Genomic DNA, 15,703 nt, shown 5'->3' on the forward strand with positions numbered 1-15,703 from the left:
AGGCCATTGGTGTTGTCTTCTGTTTTGCTGCTTAAAAATCACCTAAAAATGAACATAGTTCTATCGCTAGCTATCCACGATCCTAGCTAGCTAATTGGTGTGGAGGGTTGAAAGGACTTTGGTGTAAATGAATGCCTAAAACTATGTGGAAATTCTTCTTATGCGTCCAACTATAACAAATATAGTAGGTAAGTAGGTCCCTACTTAATCTCTCTATCAGTTTGTGGGTCCTCGGCCTGAAAAACGCTGATATAGATGATTCGTTCATTGCCACTGTGGCGATTAGCTGATTATTTCAGGTCACTGTCTGAGATTCCTCTGATCAACAACCGCACATTAAGCTTAAGTGCCGGTGGCAAACTTAGACATTTCATCGCGTTCAAGCAGAAACTCCAAGTGGGTCACTGGTACGAGACGCAGCTTCTCTCCGTAAACCTGCCGCCACATTAAGACAAAATAAAAAGAGGACAGGAGGGGCGACGGAGCAGAGGGGCAGAGGGAAACTCCCCGTCTCACGCTTTCAAACGCTCCTCAAGTCACGCGCCGACGCCGAGAAACCGCCAGTCACGCCTGTCCGTGAGGCCGTCATGCAAAACCACCGCGCAAAAGGGCAACAAAGCCGTCAAGCCGCGTCAATCAAACGGGCTCCGGCGCGCACCGACGTCGAGAATTTACAGCTGTGATGTGCGCAAGCTTGTGGGCGGGAGCGGTGGGGGGGGGGTCTATCTATTAACATTTGATTCCCAGGTGCCTTGATCTGAAAGGGTTTTGTGGTATGAAGGAAGAGAAAAAAAAAAAAAAAAAGGCATGACGCTGAATAATGGAGAAGGAGGACGGGGAGAACACCTTGACCACACGCGCACCGTGGGCCGGGGTCGGCCGTCAGGAACACCTTGTTAGGGAGAAGCTGGCTTCCTCCATTATTCACGCGCACACGCTCCTCTCGTGTGGCCTCGCTCCGTCTCTTCGCAGGGAAGATGGAGCGAGTCGAGCGTAGATGGACAGAGGAAGAAGAAAAAAAAAGAAAAACAGAAAGGTGGAGCAAAAAAAATAACAAAGTGAGGAGATGGAGGCAAAAATAGCAAGCAAGAAAACGGGAGATGAAACGTGATGCATGAGAGGAGGGAAAGGAGGAGCGAAGCCGTTATATTTAACTCCCAAGCCTTGTAACCCTCATCAAACTCGGTTTCAATTATCATTGATTTGGAATTGATTAGTGAAATTGATGTAAATATAAATGTGCGAGCAACGACTGATATAATTACTATCAATTACGAATGCAATCGCAGCTCTCGCTCCATAGCAACTGTAAACACAGCAGGGAAAAGGCTTTTTAATGGAGAACCACCAAACACCACGTTGATTGTGAACGCACCCCCCACCCCCTTAAAAAAAAAAAAAAAAAAATATATATATATATATGTGTGTGTATCCTCTCTCCTCTGCTTGTCTCCTTTGAATTTTCCGCTTCCAAAATAGAAGCAGTTCTGATGACGGAGTTTCCCGGAAGCGTGTGTCACACACATCAATCAACGCGTTGCACCTCGACATGGCTGGTCCGGTGGCCCCGGGAAGGACGGAGTAATGGAGGGAGGAGGTCTGAACAAGTGACAGGCCAATGGACACCCTGGCAGTGTGTCAAGAGGGAACCGAAGGGCCCGTTGCCCAGGGTGACAGCGAGAAGTCGCACGGCGCCGCACCACTTCCCCGGCGGTGCTTTTCCACCTTCTCGGCGCACACTGCTCGCCTCTGTTCTTTATGAATGGCTGATGAGTGCGGCGATGAGTGATGTTTCCTAACCTCAGGTTTGCGCATTAATCATTAACCGGCCTATATTTTTCAATCACGCGCACCTCGCGGGGAAAAAAAAAAAAAACATTACTCTTATTACCGAGCAGTTTATTTACTCGTCATAACTTGGAGTGTTTCCTCCGTCTCTGGCGTTTCACACCTCAGCCCTTTTCAAACTGCACCCCGATCCGTTCCTCTGTTTGGCAAACAACAACGAAAAAATGTTGAAATATCGAAAACCTGAGCGATGTTGACATAAATGAGGTTTACCCCCCGTCTCTTCTTTGAGCACAGCGGAGCAGATTTATTGGTTGCCGCAACATGGAAGACGTGAGAAGTTGCTCTGCTCTTCTCAGGAGGTTCTTCACTGATGAGGGGCGTGAATGTTACTCGACCCACGGAGCAACTTTCCGATCAGCATGTGTTGGAATATTGAAGGCACAACCAGGTACAAACCGTTGACTGCAAACATAAAATTGATGTCACCCATAGGATTCCTGAAGAGAAGTTTTGAACACTGCTCATTTTAAAGGGATGAGATAATTTAGCTAAAGGGACCAAAACCAGGAAAAACGCGTTTGTTCCTGTTGTAAAGTTAGGCATCTCTTTATATATTTTTTTTACATTCATGTGTGTATTCTTATTGTAATGGCCTACTTATTCTTACTTCTTCTCATTGCCTACGTTGCTCTTTCTTCTGAACACTCGTACACTTTGAGTAGGAGCTGCTGTAACAAAAAGTAATTTCTCCCTTGGGATTAATAAAGTAATTCTGATTCTGATTCTGACTCAAGTTGGAGCCATTCGAGGAACTGCAGTCAGCCCAGATGTTGCTGTTGTAACATGGGAAATAATTGACTGAGGAGTGATGAAATATTTGTGTTGCACGTTGCATGGAGGTATTAGAGAAAGACCTTTTAAAGAGTACTCCACTGATTACTTACGTCCATCCATGACACGGGTTCTTGAATAGTTACAATCAAAGCAAATGTATCCACACAAGTATGGTGCGTATTATGGTTTAAAAAACCAATAAATAGACTTCCCCGGGCCAATAGGTTTGATGCTAAACATTTTTCTTAAAAGCCCAAATCTTGACTTAACTTCCCAAAGCTCATCTAGATCCAGGTAAAGACATTAAACACCTGTTTTTGCAGGTTGAGTAGCAGCAGTAACACATGTACGGTGTTTACCCCGACCTGGGTGGAGTTTTACCTTTAACTGAAACTGTCTGAAGACCTTAAAGAAAAAAAGAAACGCTAAATGGAGAACTTTGTGTTGAAGTTACATGTGAACAAAAAAAAAAGAGAGAGAGACATACACAAGCATTAACATAAGAGTGAGCAGACGGACCAGACGGATATAAAATCCAACGCAGCTCTGAGGCAAAGTGAACCGGGAGACACGTGGATGTCAAACAAGTGTTTGTCAGCTAAGACAGTGACAAACACCAGGAATAAGAAGGCTAAATGTGGAACTGATGTGTGCAGCGAGCTGCTTTTTTCAGAGGCAAATATGTCAGAAATCTTTTAAAAAAACAAAAAAAAAAACCTGTAACCCATTTCAAGTACAGCCAGGTTCCCTGCCTATGTGTCAAAGATGAAGGAGACGAATCCTCCGGCTGAGGAACAATCAGATCACGTCAAGAGTTTTTTTTTTTCTAATCTAGTCATTAGCGTTGACTGAAGCATTAAATTCTTTATGTTAATGGCGATAGGGTGAAATATTCCAGAAAAGGAAGCGTGCACGCCAAGAAAATGGTGCTACCTTGACATTACAGGAAGCGTCCAAAAAGCAGTTTGTGTGATGTCTCGGTTCAGGCGTGTGCCAATTTGAAAGCGGTGTAACAGGGTTAAAAAACAAACAAATAAACAAACAAACATACTGCTGAGATGTTAGCATTGTTAGCGGAGCCGCCCCGTGATAAGACGCCAGGCTGACCCCATCCCCAGAGTGAAACACGAGGGAGGAATACGTTTCAGGCGCCTATTAGATGAGGACTGATAAAGACAGGAGGGAGCATGGCAACACATGGGGCCGCTGATGAATCGATGACGTCTCCCCCCCTTTGTCCCTTCTCCTCCCACCCAACTTATCTGTCCTCACGCAACCTTAGCGCCCTCCGGCTCTCTGGCCTTAATTAACACCTCAAGTCAGCACACGGGATCCAGCAGCAAACCGTAAGAGTGACTCATCAGTTAAAACCGCCGCTGTATCTTTTATCTCGATCTCTATCGCAATCACTCAGCGGTTTCTCTCCTCACACAGGTTATCGCGAAAGGACCGGCCTAAGTAAAAGGAGCGGGGTTGATGCGACTGCCGTCTCTCCCCCGAGATCTCTGGGTCTGGTGCACAAAAGACAAACACGCTGTGTTGTTTGTCTTTGCCCTTAGGAGCGAAATATTAAAATATTAAATACTACAAAAAAAAAACTATAACTCCCTCATCCTCCAAAGGTCATGTGTTTTTTTGTCCATTTTTTTGTTGACTGCGCAATAAAATAACAGACAGACTAAATACAGAAATCACAATACTGGCCCAAAAATATAGTAATGATTTTAGAGTAAGTAGTTCTAAATGTTTTGAGTTACGGTAATTCCACAACATGATGCAGCCACCACTATGCTCCACTGCAGGAACGGAACTAAATAAATGAGGAGAACCGGTGATATTGCTTGATATCCTTTAAATACTGTTTGACAAAAGACAACTGTACTTCTGTAAGTGCTTCCTTCTGGCTGCTCCGCCGTGGATGGATTCCGGTTCATGGAGATGTTTTTCCTTCTAGCAGGTTGTTGCGTCTCTGCAGAGGACTCCCATTCTGAAACCCTGTCAAAGTGGCCGTTGCGTTTTTGTTTTACCCCCCCTACCCAGAGGACACGGTTACTCAATTTGGCCTGACAACCAACTCCATGAAGAGCTCATTCTGATTTTACTATTGTTGAGGCCGCTGGCAGGACACTCATGTTGTACTTTTATTCTAATCTATTTTTCTGTTTTGTAGTAGTCTAAAGGTAATCCCTTGGCTTGGGGGTTGTCCTGACATTAGGGGTGTGCAAACCATCCAGTATTTGTATTTGTTGAGGCACAAAAAGTAGTTTTTTTTTGTCTTATTCTTCTAATTTAGGATATGCATGTGGAAAAATAAGTATCCTTTAATTAGCCGTTATAATAGTTATGGATGCGTGAGCGAATGGGTAGATGTGTCTGTGACTGTAAAGCGGTTTGAGTACCAACAGGTACAAACAAGACCATTTACCATTACCAGTGGACAACAGTGTGAATTAATGAGCTAATAATAAGAGACGAATGCTAGCATAAGATAACCTGACTGCAGACGTCTCAATATGAATGTAACGGAATAATCTCCCGGTCAAATCCCACTTCCCAACCAGTTAAGGTAAAAAATAAATCTATCTAAATCGCGTTTTGTCCAAGATTTTTCACCCTGACTCCTGAACGTCACTCAATCCGGGGCAGATGCACAAAGGAAAGGCAGCTTTTTTGACAGGATGTTTTTCTCCTTCTCGAACACAAATAATTTTAAAACCATTTGTTCAAAATAATGAAATATGATCCTCAAAAATGACCTCCAATCACTTCGGTTTATCACGGGTGAAGTCCTGCACAAATCTCGAGGGCAATAAGAGCTAAAAAGGGCATCACAATTACATAATAGCAACAGGCAGCTAACAATTAATGGTCCATATCTAGAGCTAGTCAGCGTATGCTTGCACTATGTGGTGTTATTTGTGCTAATCGTGGAAACAGCAGAAGAGGACAGAAGCAAAAGACGTATGATCGCCACGACGCCCGGAAAGAAACACAGATATACCTCTTGCTCCAGACTGACAATAAGTTGCAGTCACAGCCGTCAAATAGTGACTGGAAAGTGCTGCTACTACCTCTGATTTCATGATAGTCTTTGGTGTTTATTAAAACCGTACCCCCTGCTTAATCCTAAAAATATCAGGCACAATCTTTTCTTTTCTTTTTTTTTTTTAACCACCTCATCACCTCCAATGAATGACAGACTGAAGCAGTGCTTTAGGCCAGGAAGGGGAACCGGCGAACTCTCTCCTACACCCACGCATCCAGTCTGGGAACGGCTTTCCAGGCGGCCCCCGATGCAGCTCTTCTCTGGAGAGCCCACGAGAGCCCACGAGAGCGGAGGAGATCCCGCTCCTTGTCCGCCAAAAAAACGCCGTCTGCCTCTCGTTCTAACCCGCGGTTCCGAGTGAAGACTGTTTGGAGTTAGGGAGGGGATATATAGAGAGAGGAGAGAGTGAGGGGTGAATGCAAAAGAAAGGAGAGTCACCCCTTCCTGCTCCAACACACACACACACACACACACACACACTCTCCGCTATTCGACACTGAAAATAATTCCTTTGCAGTGAAGACTTAATTCTCATTCTGTGTCCGTGTCCCTGATCCTGTATTGTCTATTCTGGTCATGTGGTCTGCCCGCCTTACTGCTGTCCACTGTGACAGCTGTGTCTGTGTGTGTCTTTGCGTGTGTGTGTGTGTGTGTATTTGATGCAGGGAGAGAGAAAGAACAAGCAAGAGAAGGGTCAGCCTGTGTTTTAACTATTGCCACAGCGCGAGCCCCACCCATACGAAAGATAAATCTTTGTCTGACCACACGCAAATGAGGAGCTCAGATATTTGTAGAGTCGAAACAACACACTGCACAAGCCGCCCAGGTGGCTTTGCGTTCTCTCTAACCGCGCTACCATTTTGTCTTCACGGCCCTTTGGGATCACGATATTTTTAACATTCCCAGTTTTTAAAGCCAGCGCACGTCGACGCCTTGCAAAGCAAAATCAGTGACACGGCTCGAAGACGATCACAAAAATATTAGTCGAGAGGACGAGGAATAAGAAGCATGAAAAAAGTGTGAGCCCAGTTCGCCTTATCCCCGCTCCTCCTCCTCCTCCTCCTCCTCCTCCCCATTTAGCCCTTCTGTTCCAAGTGTATCCCTCTCAAACTAGCATATTGTCGAACAGATGCCCACGTATCGTTGCGAGGGATCGCCCCGGTAGCGGCGCGGAGATGATTCAACTCAGTCACAGACAGTTGGGTCAAAGCAGGAAAAAAAAAAAAAAAGGAAGAATAAAATCATGCTAGTAGGTAGACACACGCCCGGGGCTCAATGATTCCCATTCACACCACGTTTCATTATATCGCCAGTGAGCCGATCGTAAGCAAGCATACATTTGGTGTTTTATTATTATTTTTTTTGTTAGCCTGTCATGATGCCAGCTCTGTCAGGATGTTATGTTTTGTTTCAGCATCAGGAGGATGGAAAATGGTTGAGGAAAAATGACGCTAATGGGGTGACTGGTTGACTTTGTCTTTGCCCCATGAACCGCGTTTCAAATACTGTGATTTATGTTTGAGAACAGTTTCCAGGTTGATTTTTTTTTTTCCCCCGGAAAAATTTAGAATAGCTTAACCTCGTTCCCTCGTGCTCATTACTGGTGTAGATGGTTATGTGCTTCTTGCAATACACTGTAAGCAACGTCACCATCTCCTATAAATAGAGCAGCTTAACTGAAAGGGCTCCACATTAGGCCCCTTATCAATATCACAAACTGTCTAAGAGTATCATATTATCAATATACTTCCGAGCATCCATCTATCACCCATTAGCTAAACCCACTTCACCTCTCAGAGCGTCGACAGGGCGCTGGACAATCCTGGTTGACATTGGGTGAGAGGCTGGGAACATCCAGGACGGGTCGCCGGTCAATTACAGGTCTGACACGCAGGCGGAGGCAGCCGTTCACACTCACCTTCACACCTACGGGAGTCGCCATTTAAGGTAACCTGCGTGGCTCTGGACTGTGGAGAGGAACCCAGGAGCACGCAGAGGAAACCCACGCAGGTATGGGGAGAATATGTAAACCGTAGAAGAATCTCTTTACAGAGGGCGAGAGCGGGAACTGTGACGTAGCTTTAAGACTTAACGGTGCAGCTTTTTGTCCTAACTTTTGTTCATGTATGACAAGAAGAGAGGTGTTCAACCGGACTTAAGTGCTCTTGCGATATATCATGAGCCCCGTGGAAACTTCACTTCACCAGTGTTGCATGTCATGATATGGAAAGTATGCAAAAATGGAAGGGAATCCTTTCGATGTGCAACGTCACGCACACAAGCTAACCAGGACATCATCACTAAATGTCATTGCTAAGACATGCAACATTCTCTGATGCAAAATTTGTCCCGTAAACCTTGTGACTTGTTGGTGTCCTTTTCAAAAGACAGAGAGAGAATCCACCATTTGCTATGGTTTTAACGTTGGCCTGATACACTCGAGCCCAATAGGACTTATTATATTTTGCACGTGGTGCAAGAACTCCAACTCTACTGTCAGTATCGCTCACGACGTGCAAAAGTCAAAGCTGAACAGCGAAATGCTGGATTCGCATTGTACACATCCGCTTTAATTATTCAGAGAGGAGGTCGCTCCGTAGCTTGGCAGTCACATCATTTGTTTACAGATGACGGCATCTCTTAGCTCTGGTCAAGGTGCTCTGGCGCGGCGTTGTAGTCCGCTCCTCGCTGACTTGACTCCCGTTTCTCTAGTGAGCCTCTTTAGCTGTGCCTGAGATTAAATTATGTGGAAAAGCAGATTAAATAGTTTTTTATCCCATCTGCAGCTAGACAAGCAGGTGCACATACGTGACGGCCCGCTCGGGAGCACAGCGCACGTGCGGCGAGGGAAGACATTTTCAACACACTTGAAAACAGTCACAGTACAAAATTACGCCGTTTCCCCGCCTCCCTTCTAGGACAACCCTTCGCGTCTTTAACACACCAATGAAATATGATTAAGAAGCATATGATTAAGACACGGACCGCCACCCCGCCAAAATAAAAGCTTCCAGCCATTCTGCAGGGAGTCACAGAATTAGTTCTACTTAACGGAGGGATTGAGAGAGCGATCTGAACGTGGTTGTTTTGGGAAGGCTGCCTGTCGTCAATTCATGTCTCCCTGACAGACATGTAAGTTTGGAGGGCGGCCCACACATCCCTGAGCCTCTCTCAGTTGTTACAACCGAGGGAGACGGAGAGAGAGCGGAAATAAAATGGAAGAAACGGGGAGACGGAGGGAGGGATGGGAAGAGATTGATACAGGGAAAGGTAGACGGAGAGGAAGAGAGTGGCGCTGTCTGTCTGTTGCGGAGTGGAGCTTTTTCCTGCCCCGGCTCCTCATCGGAAGCTCGGTGCTGAGTGTGTATCCAAGACCCTTTGAGGACTGGAGACACTGGAGTTAACCCACACACACACACACACTCAGCAGTCAGCATCAATGGAGCTTTCTATGGGCTGTGAATCAAGCCACACATCCTCCAAGAGCATCCGTGGCCTATGTATGGAGCGCCGCCGTGTAATAATACTGTACGGTCCCACACATGCACACTGGCATTTACAGATTAAAAGCCGCTGAATGCTTCTTTTGCCGCTCTCTCTCCCTCTCCCTCTCTCTCTCCCTCTCTTTCTCAGTGTGTGATCATGGGAGGTATGCATACAGTAGCTATATTTGGGGCTTGGGGGGGGGGGGTTGCTAAGCTGTGTTTCCCAGCCAGAGCTCAGTATTAGTGCACAAAGACAAAGAGGGAAGCAGATGCATATGCACATACTGTACAGGCAAAGACACACACACAGAGCATGTGCATGTGAAGCCCGCTACTAGAGTTTCATAGAAAAAAAAATCTTGTTGTGAAGTCCAAATTTTCATGGCAATACTGTAAAATAAATTCTTCCTATAAATCACACTAAGTCAAACCGCTAAACTACCATCTCTGCAAGTGTTTGCACAGTCCTTTACCTGTGACAAACTTGAGGCCATAATTCACCGCTGCTTCATTTGCAACTGTACATCTGCATAAACACACAAATGCATAAAGAGATGCGGGCGTGCATATTTATACAAAGTTGGCGTGTGTGTGTGTGTGTGTGTGTGTGTGTCTAGCTCAGGCCCCGAGGCGAGCTCCGGGAGGGAGGCATAGGACAATTAAAACTAAACCCGAAGACAGCTAGAAAGTGGCCACCGCGCACTCGTGCATCAAAACACGCGAGCGCTCGCACGCAGGTAGGCGAAAAAAAAGAAAACACAAACATCACAATGGGTTGAGCACAGCGTGAGAAGCTTTCATCCACTCCTAACTAAGCTCACATTTTCGATGTGACACCTCCGACAAGTGACAGCACGCTCACCCCAATTATCCCGTTTCCCCGACTCCCTCTCCGAGCAAATAAACCCCACAAACATTCAAGGAAACGCACGCATTATCCGACGAAACGGGAACCGCTTGGGCGACCTGCGCCGTGCCCGGGGTCTAAACAGAGACGTCCCACGGGCTCTGTCACCTGTCGAAAGGGATGCGGGGCTAAGTGATGGAGGAGGGTTGAGCCAAGGTCTCATCTGCTCCCCGGTGACTTGAATGCGGGAGTGGAGGGCTGACCTTTGACCCTGGCAGGAGAGGGAGATTGAGCACTGCTCCGGACCCCATTAGCATTCTGCTCACACAGGCCCAATGCCACAGCAGAGCGGCGGAATGAACGCGGCGGACGTGGAGGACTGAGGTGTGGCAAGAGTTGCGAGCTGCTCAACCCGAATGTTCGGAGCTTCGTGGCTGCACAGCGGGGGGGAATTTCTGCTGTCAAAATACATCATCTCACATACAGAGGAAAAGAAAAAAAAAAAAAAAAACTCCCCCCGCCCTCCGAAGAGGGAATCACACAGCGGCCTCCGTAGCCATGAGTAATCCGGCGGTGATTAGATTCTTAAAAGGCTAAGGGGTCATGTGAAACATGGAAACTTAACGCCACTGTTTCCTCTCCGTCCCCCTCCAACCCCCCCCCCACCCCCCACCCACTCCTTTGATGCTTTGTTTCCCTGACAGTGCAAGCCCTCCTACTCCATATACACACACAAATACATCAAAAAGACAAATAAGCCTGTCGGTCGCGTCTCAACATCGGCATATGTATGCGGGAATTGTCAACACTGCACAGCGAGATCAAACTGGCAATCTGTCACTGCGCAGGGGATACAGTTGGGGATTCAAGTGACTGATGACACGTAGAGAAATTAACCCCCTCTACTGTAGCGTGAAAAAATGGGGGGGGATGGGGAGGGAGGGAGGGGGGGTGACCTCCAGCTGGCAAAACAGCTACCTGCATAAACAGAAACCAGCCGGAAAGCGTGTTTATTTCCTCCTTATATTCTAAAATCTGATCGGCTGCCGACTCTTTTCTTTCACATCGTAACATTCGTGTCAGTTCCAAAGACGGTGAGCTGAGGTGGGTTTATCCCCTCCACCCTCCTCCACGTCCCAGGGTGTAGCAATCTCATGCAGTATTTACCGTGGTTGGGTCAGTACCGCACTGATTTGTGAGTGACGCTGGATTTCAGCACCACGGACAGCGTTCTCCCTCTCTCCGGTTAGAAGAGGAGGAGGAGGGAGGGAGGGAGGAGGAGGAGGAGGAGGAAGACGGAGACTAGTGGCGGTTGTGGTGGTTGTGGTGCTATTGGTGGAGGGGGTTTCCCTGGCAGATTTAAGGAGAGGGTCTACACAGTCATTCCTCCATCGCTACACACCGCCTACCACCTCCTCCGTGGCGGATTTCCATACGCAGGAATACCGTATGTGTGTGTGTGTGAGAGAGAGAGAGAGAGGGAAAGAGACCACGGCTTTCATGAAATATTGATCGACCCAGCCTCACACAGGATGGACAAGGGAGGGAGGGGGGTGAGGAAAGGAAGGGGAGGAAGAGGAGGAGGAAAGGGGGGTATTCCTTTGGATAGCCTTAATGCTATCCACCCCAACACCACCCCGAAAAAGATCATTTACTTTCCGATCACAGCTGCTTCTGGTCCACGATCAGAAACATGACAAAGCAATAGGCTACACACACACACACACACACACACATTCACACTCACACACACACACACACACACACACACGGGAAAAATGAAGGCCGGCAGCGAGCAGATCTAACATCATCCGCCGCACATTGCATCCAAGCGCATTTCCAGCGTCGGCAAGTGAGAGACGCGCCGTCATCGCGTTGCGTTTAGAGGAATGTCAGGAGGATTCGCCGGTGCGTTCAAGCCCCACCGAAAAAAAACCGAGCCCTCGCCTCATGTCAATCTCTCATTCACAAACCCGAAAAAAAAAATCTATTTTCACCAATCTTCTCTTCCATCCTCAGCCGCTTCCTAACAGGCCGAGGATGCGCGCATCATCACATCCACCACCACATCCACCACATCCACCTCCAGCAACTGTCGTGAGCAACACTTCAAAAAAAAAAAAAAAAAAAAAAAATCGCTGTGGTCAGCTGGGTGTCAATAATGCAATCTATAGCCTGAGCGTCTTTAGCAGCCGCACAACACACGGTCAGCTGTAATTTTCGGCTCTGACAAGCACGATCGGGACATGAATTATTCAATGCACATAAACTGAGCGCTTCTTCTTCTCCTTCTCCTTCTTCTTCTTCTCCTTCTGCTTCTTCAGCAGGGAAAACGGCTCGGCTAAGAAATCTACAGGAGCGGACACACAAACCCGATGCACGTTTACCGCTTCAGCCGCATAAGCACTGGATGTCATGGTAAACCGGTGTGACAAAAGGGGGGAGAAAGGCAGAAATAAGGCTTCAAATCAGCCTTCAAGAGGCTGCAAACCCCAGCAAAAGACCGAGAGCCGCCAACACCACCACCACCGCCGCCGCCAAGCAAAAAAAAATATATAAATATATATAAATGTAACCAGCCGACATGTATGAAGACGCACCGGCGGAAAATGAATTGGTAGAAATATGAGCGAAACACGAAAGAGGCGACGGGCATTTGTGCCTTTACCTGTCAAGACTCCGACCCGGATTTGGTGGTCGTGGTTCGTTAAAATCATCCCGTCTGACGCCATGTTCAGCAGCGCTGTCGCCCGCACCGAGAACTCACGGCAGGGCCCAGAGCCGATCGCATCGAACTTAGAGGGGAGGAGGAGGAGGAGGAGGAGGAGGAAGAGGAGGAGGAGGAAGAGATGGAGGAGGGCTGGGATGCAGAGGGGAGGGAAAAAAAAAAGAAAAAAAGAAAAAAAAGCGAGAGAAACAGCCAGACGAGATGAGTAGAGAGCCGAGCGATCATCGGGACACCTACAGATAAGCGGGCAGGATGCGGGGGCCGTTTAAAGACGCGCACATCACTCAGCTGGCCGCCTGCCACCGTAGTAGTGTGGATCCTAGATTAATTCTTATGGCGACCATTATTTCCTGACAAAGCTTTCAGCGAGACTGACTAACACTGACTGTGCCCGCAGACGCCACTCTTTTCTTTTCTTGCACTTGATGCCATTTTTGGGGGGATTTTAAACGCCATGCACCCGACTGCATTGACCTCTAACCTCATACGATAAGCATCACCCTCTCTCTCGCCTTCTCTCACACACTGAGCAACTCTCCCTTTTACAAGAAGTCCCCCCACCTCCTTTGAGAGATTAAAGGGGCCCCTCAAAGTGCGAGGACGACACCCCAGAGATGCTGTGTCTCAATGCAGAGGTTTAAGAGGAGATCAGAGTCTGACCTGTTAAAAAAAAAATAAAAAAAAAATCACCTACATCCCCAGGCAAAAAAAACCCACTACTGCTGCTATTTATAGTCTGGCTGCATGCTTTAGTGGTGTATAATTTCAGTTGTTTATTCGCTTGGAAAGAAAAAGAAAAAAAATGCCCATCCTCCCTCAGCTTCTGTTAGGTACCCATCAATATGCATAATTCATCGACACACGTATGACTAAGAAATGGGGCAACTCTTCCGGCTCGACTGGCTCGCTTCAATGGGGTTGCCGTGTCCGATGACCTAACCGGAGAAATGACACAATTTCCACACTTTTTATAGCCAATTCCCTCTTCCCATTGTGTTACAGTTAGTGACAAGAGCTGCGTCTGCCAAGGACACGAAACAGACCGCCAAGGTTTGGCTCACACTCTCACCTGATCTTCCCTTTTTCCCTTAAAGTTCAGTCATACCTCGTAAACATAAGGAGTTTTATGAATTGCTGATGGATGCTTCTCAAGAACAGAAGGACGCAGACTGTCATGTTTCAGGTTGTCTGCTCCATAGATCTAACTAACAAAAACTGGGTAGTCACTGCCTACTCACCTAAGATTGTTGAAGAACCTAATGTATTTTTTATTCTCTTAAATACGACACCTCCTACACTGAGTCTTTACTCACCTTTCTGTGTTTAATACATATTTTACCACCTGCTTCCACTTGCATGGTGTTTGAAGAAACTTATTAAAAAGTAACTTAATTAAAAAATATATATATATATTTGAAATGTGTCCTGTTTCTATCTATTTTTGTTATCCGGACCTCCACTCTAAGATGGTTCGGAGTCTAAATGGCAAAATATTTAATTTCACAAGCTCTTGTTTCATTCAGAAAATGTTAGTCTTTACGTATAAATGAATTGTTCCTCATTGAATTAAAGTTGTTTTGCTAAATGGGGAAACAACATAATATTTGAGCCCCACTCATCACTACCGATCAAAATCCAGGGCTATGCACAGTTAGTCACAGGTGAGCCTGTAGCAGTTATCTTTCTACCAGGGACAACACGAGGTTAAAAAATTATACCTGCAATTGCCACTGATTGCCATAGGTGTCGCCAAAGTGAATAAAACAGATTTTTTTTCACACTGCCACCTTCAGCTGTAGCAACAGTTCATTAAATTGTCGTTTTTTTTTGTTTCTGCAGAGATGAGAACTAATGTCAGACGGCTCTTACCGTCTGGCTTTGTGGTCTGTGTGTGTGTTTAACTTTTACAGTGGAGCTGCGATTCAAAAAGAACATAACTAACAAGTTCAGCACCGCGGACAGCGGCATGTGTTGGGGGTGTGGTCAGCCTTTTAACCACACCCAGCAACTCTAAGAAAATCTAGCTCTATGCTTCTGAGTAGGATCTATACTGTAGCTGGACATACAATATAAAGGCTACATTATAACTGTAAGTATTTATGGCCAGCCTGGGTTAAAGGCTATACAAAGGAAATAATTTGAGTGTGGCACCCTGACAGAGTCCACATCTGTCAGCTCGTCAACGATAGCGAGAAATCAGAGTTAAACAGACCTAGTTAACAGCGAGGATTAGCATGCATATGTGCACATACAGGGACAAACAGAAGCTCCCTCTCTCTCTTACGCGCACACATGCAGACACACTCCTTGGTCAGGAGCTGGCAAGATTTCCTGGAAGGCTTGGAATTCCCCAGTTGGCGTAGAGTTGCGGAGATAGTAGAGGAGAGACGTATGGAGGAGGGGAGGGATGGAGCCATCAGGATGTAGACACTGGGGACCCCATCTGGTGTGTGGAGGACTGTGTTTATGTAGTGTGAGAATAAGTATGCTTGTGCACAGGCGCGTGTTATAATGACGGTGTAATTACCGCACCGCCGGTCGAGCCGCGCGCTGTTCATGGATAGGTGATGAGGAGGCAGGGGCCATCGCTCTCCCCTTCTCCCTCACCATCCATCACAATAATAAGGGGAGCCTCTGTAGACAGAGGGAGCTGTAAAAGTACGTTTCCCTGTCTTCGCGGCGAGCCCAGGGAAGCCCCCTCATTTTCCCAGATGTAGGGGGGAAAAAAAGAAAAAAAAAGGAGGGAGGACAGCAGCTTTCTGTGGATGTTTGCGTTACGCAACATTAGAGCCACTCAACCTCCATCTTTCGGCTGCCGGGACACGTGGCTGAGGAGGGGAATTTCCTCCAAAGATCGGCGGATGTATTTGCGGATGCTATTTGTCTCCTGACCCACCCGGAGTCCAGACCCGTCCAGCGCCTCAAAGGATGCGGGACGCCGCCGAACAAAGAGCCGCAAAGCTTTTCTTTCC

At 46.9% G+C, this 15,703-nt stretch overlaps 1 protein-coding gene across 7 annotated transcripts in view; it reads right to left on the minus strand.

Annotated features, from left to right (window-relative positions):
• Nucleotides 1-13,168, minus strand: part of gphnb (gephyrin b) — a 94,088-nt gene extending 80,920 nt beyond the window's left edge. For 2 of the 7 annotated variants that reach the window (XM_047573941.1, XM_047573939.1), the window contains exon 1: nucleotides 12,672-13,168. In XM_047573941.1, the coding sequence (XP_047429897.1) occupies nucleotides 12,672-12,735 (64 nt within the window). In that variant the 5' untranslated portion in view covers nucleotides 12,736-13,168. The remainder of the gene's footprint in view (nucleotides 1-12,671) is intronic. The other 5 variants (XM_047573943.1, XM_047573942.1, XM_047573944.1 and 2 more) reach the window with 4 other exon arrangements.
• Between the last annotated feature and the right edge of the window lie 2,535 nt (nucleotides 13,169-15,703).

This window comes from Mugil cephalus, chromosome 21 (genome assembly GCF_022458985.1).
Source record: "Mugil cephalus isolate CIBA_MC_2020 chromosome 21, CIBA_Mcephalus_1.1, whole genome shotgun sequence".
NCBI classification, from domain to species: domain Eukaryota; kingdom Metazoa; phylum Chordata; class Actinopteri; order Mugiliformes; family Mugilidae; genus Mugil; species Mugil cephalus.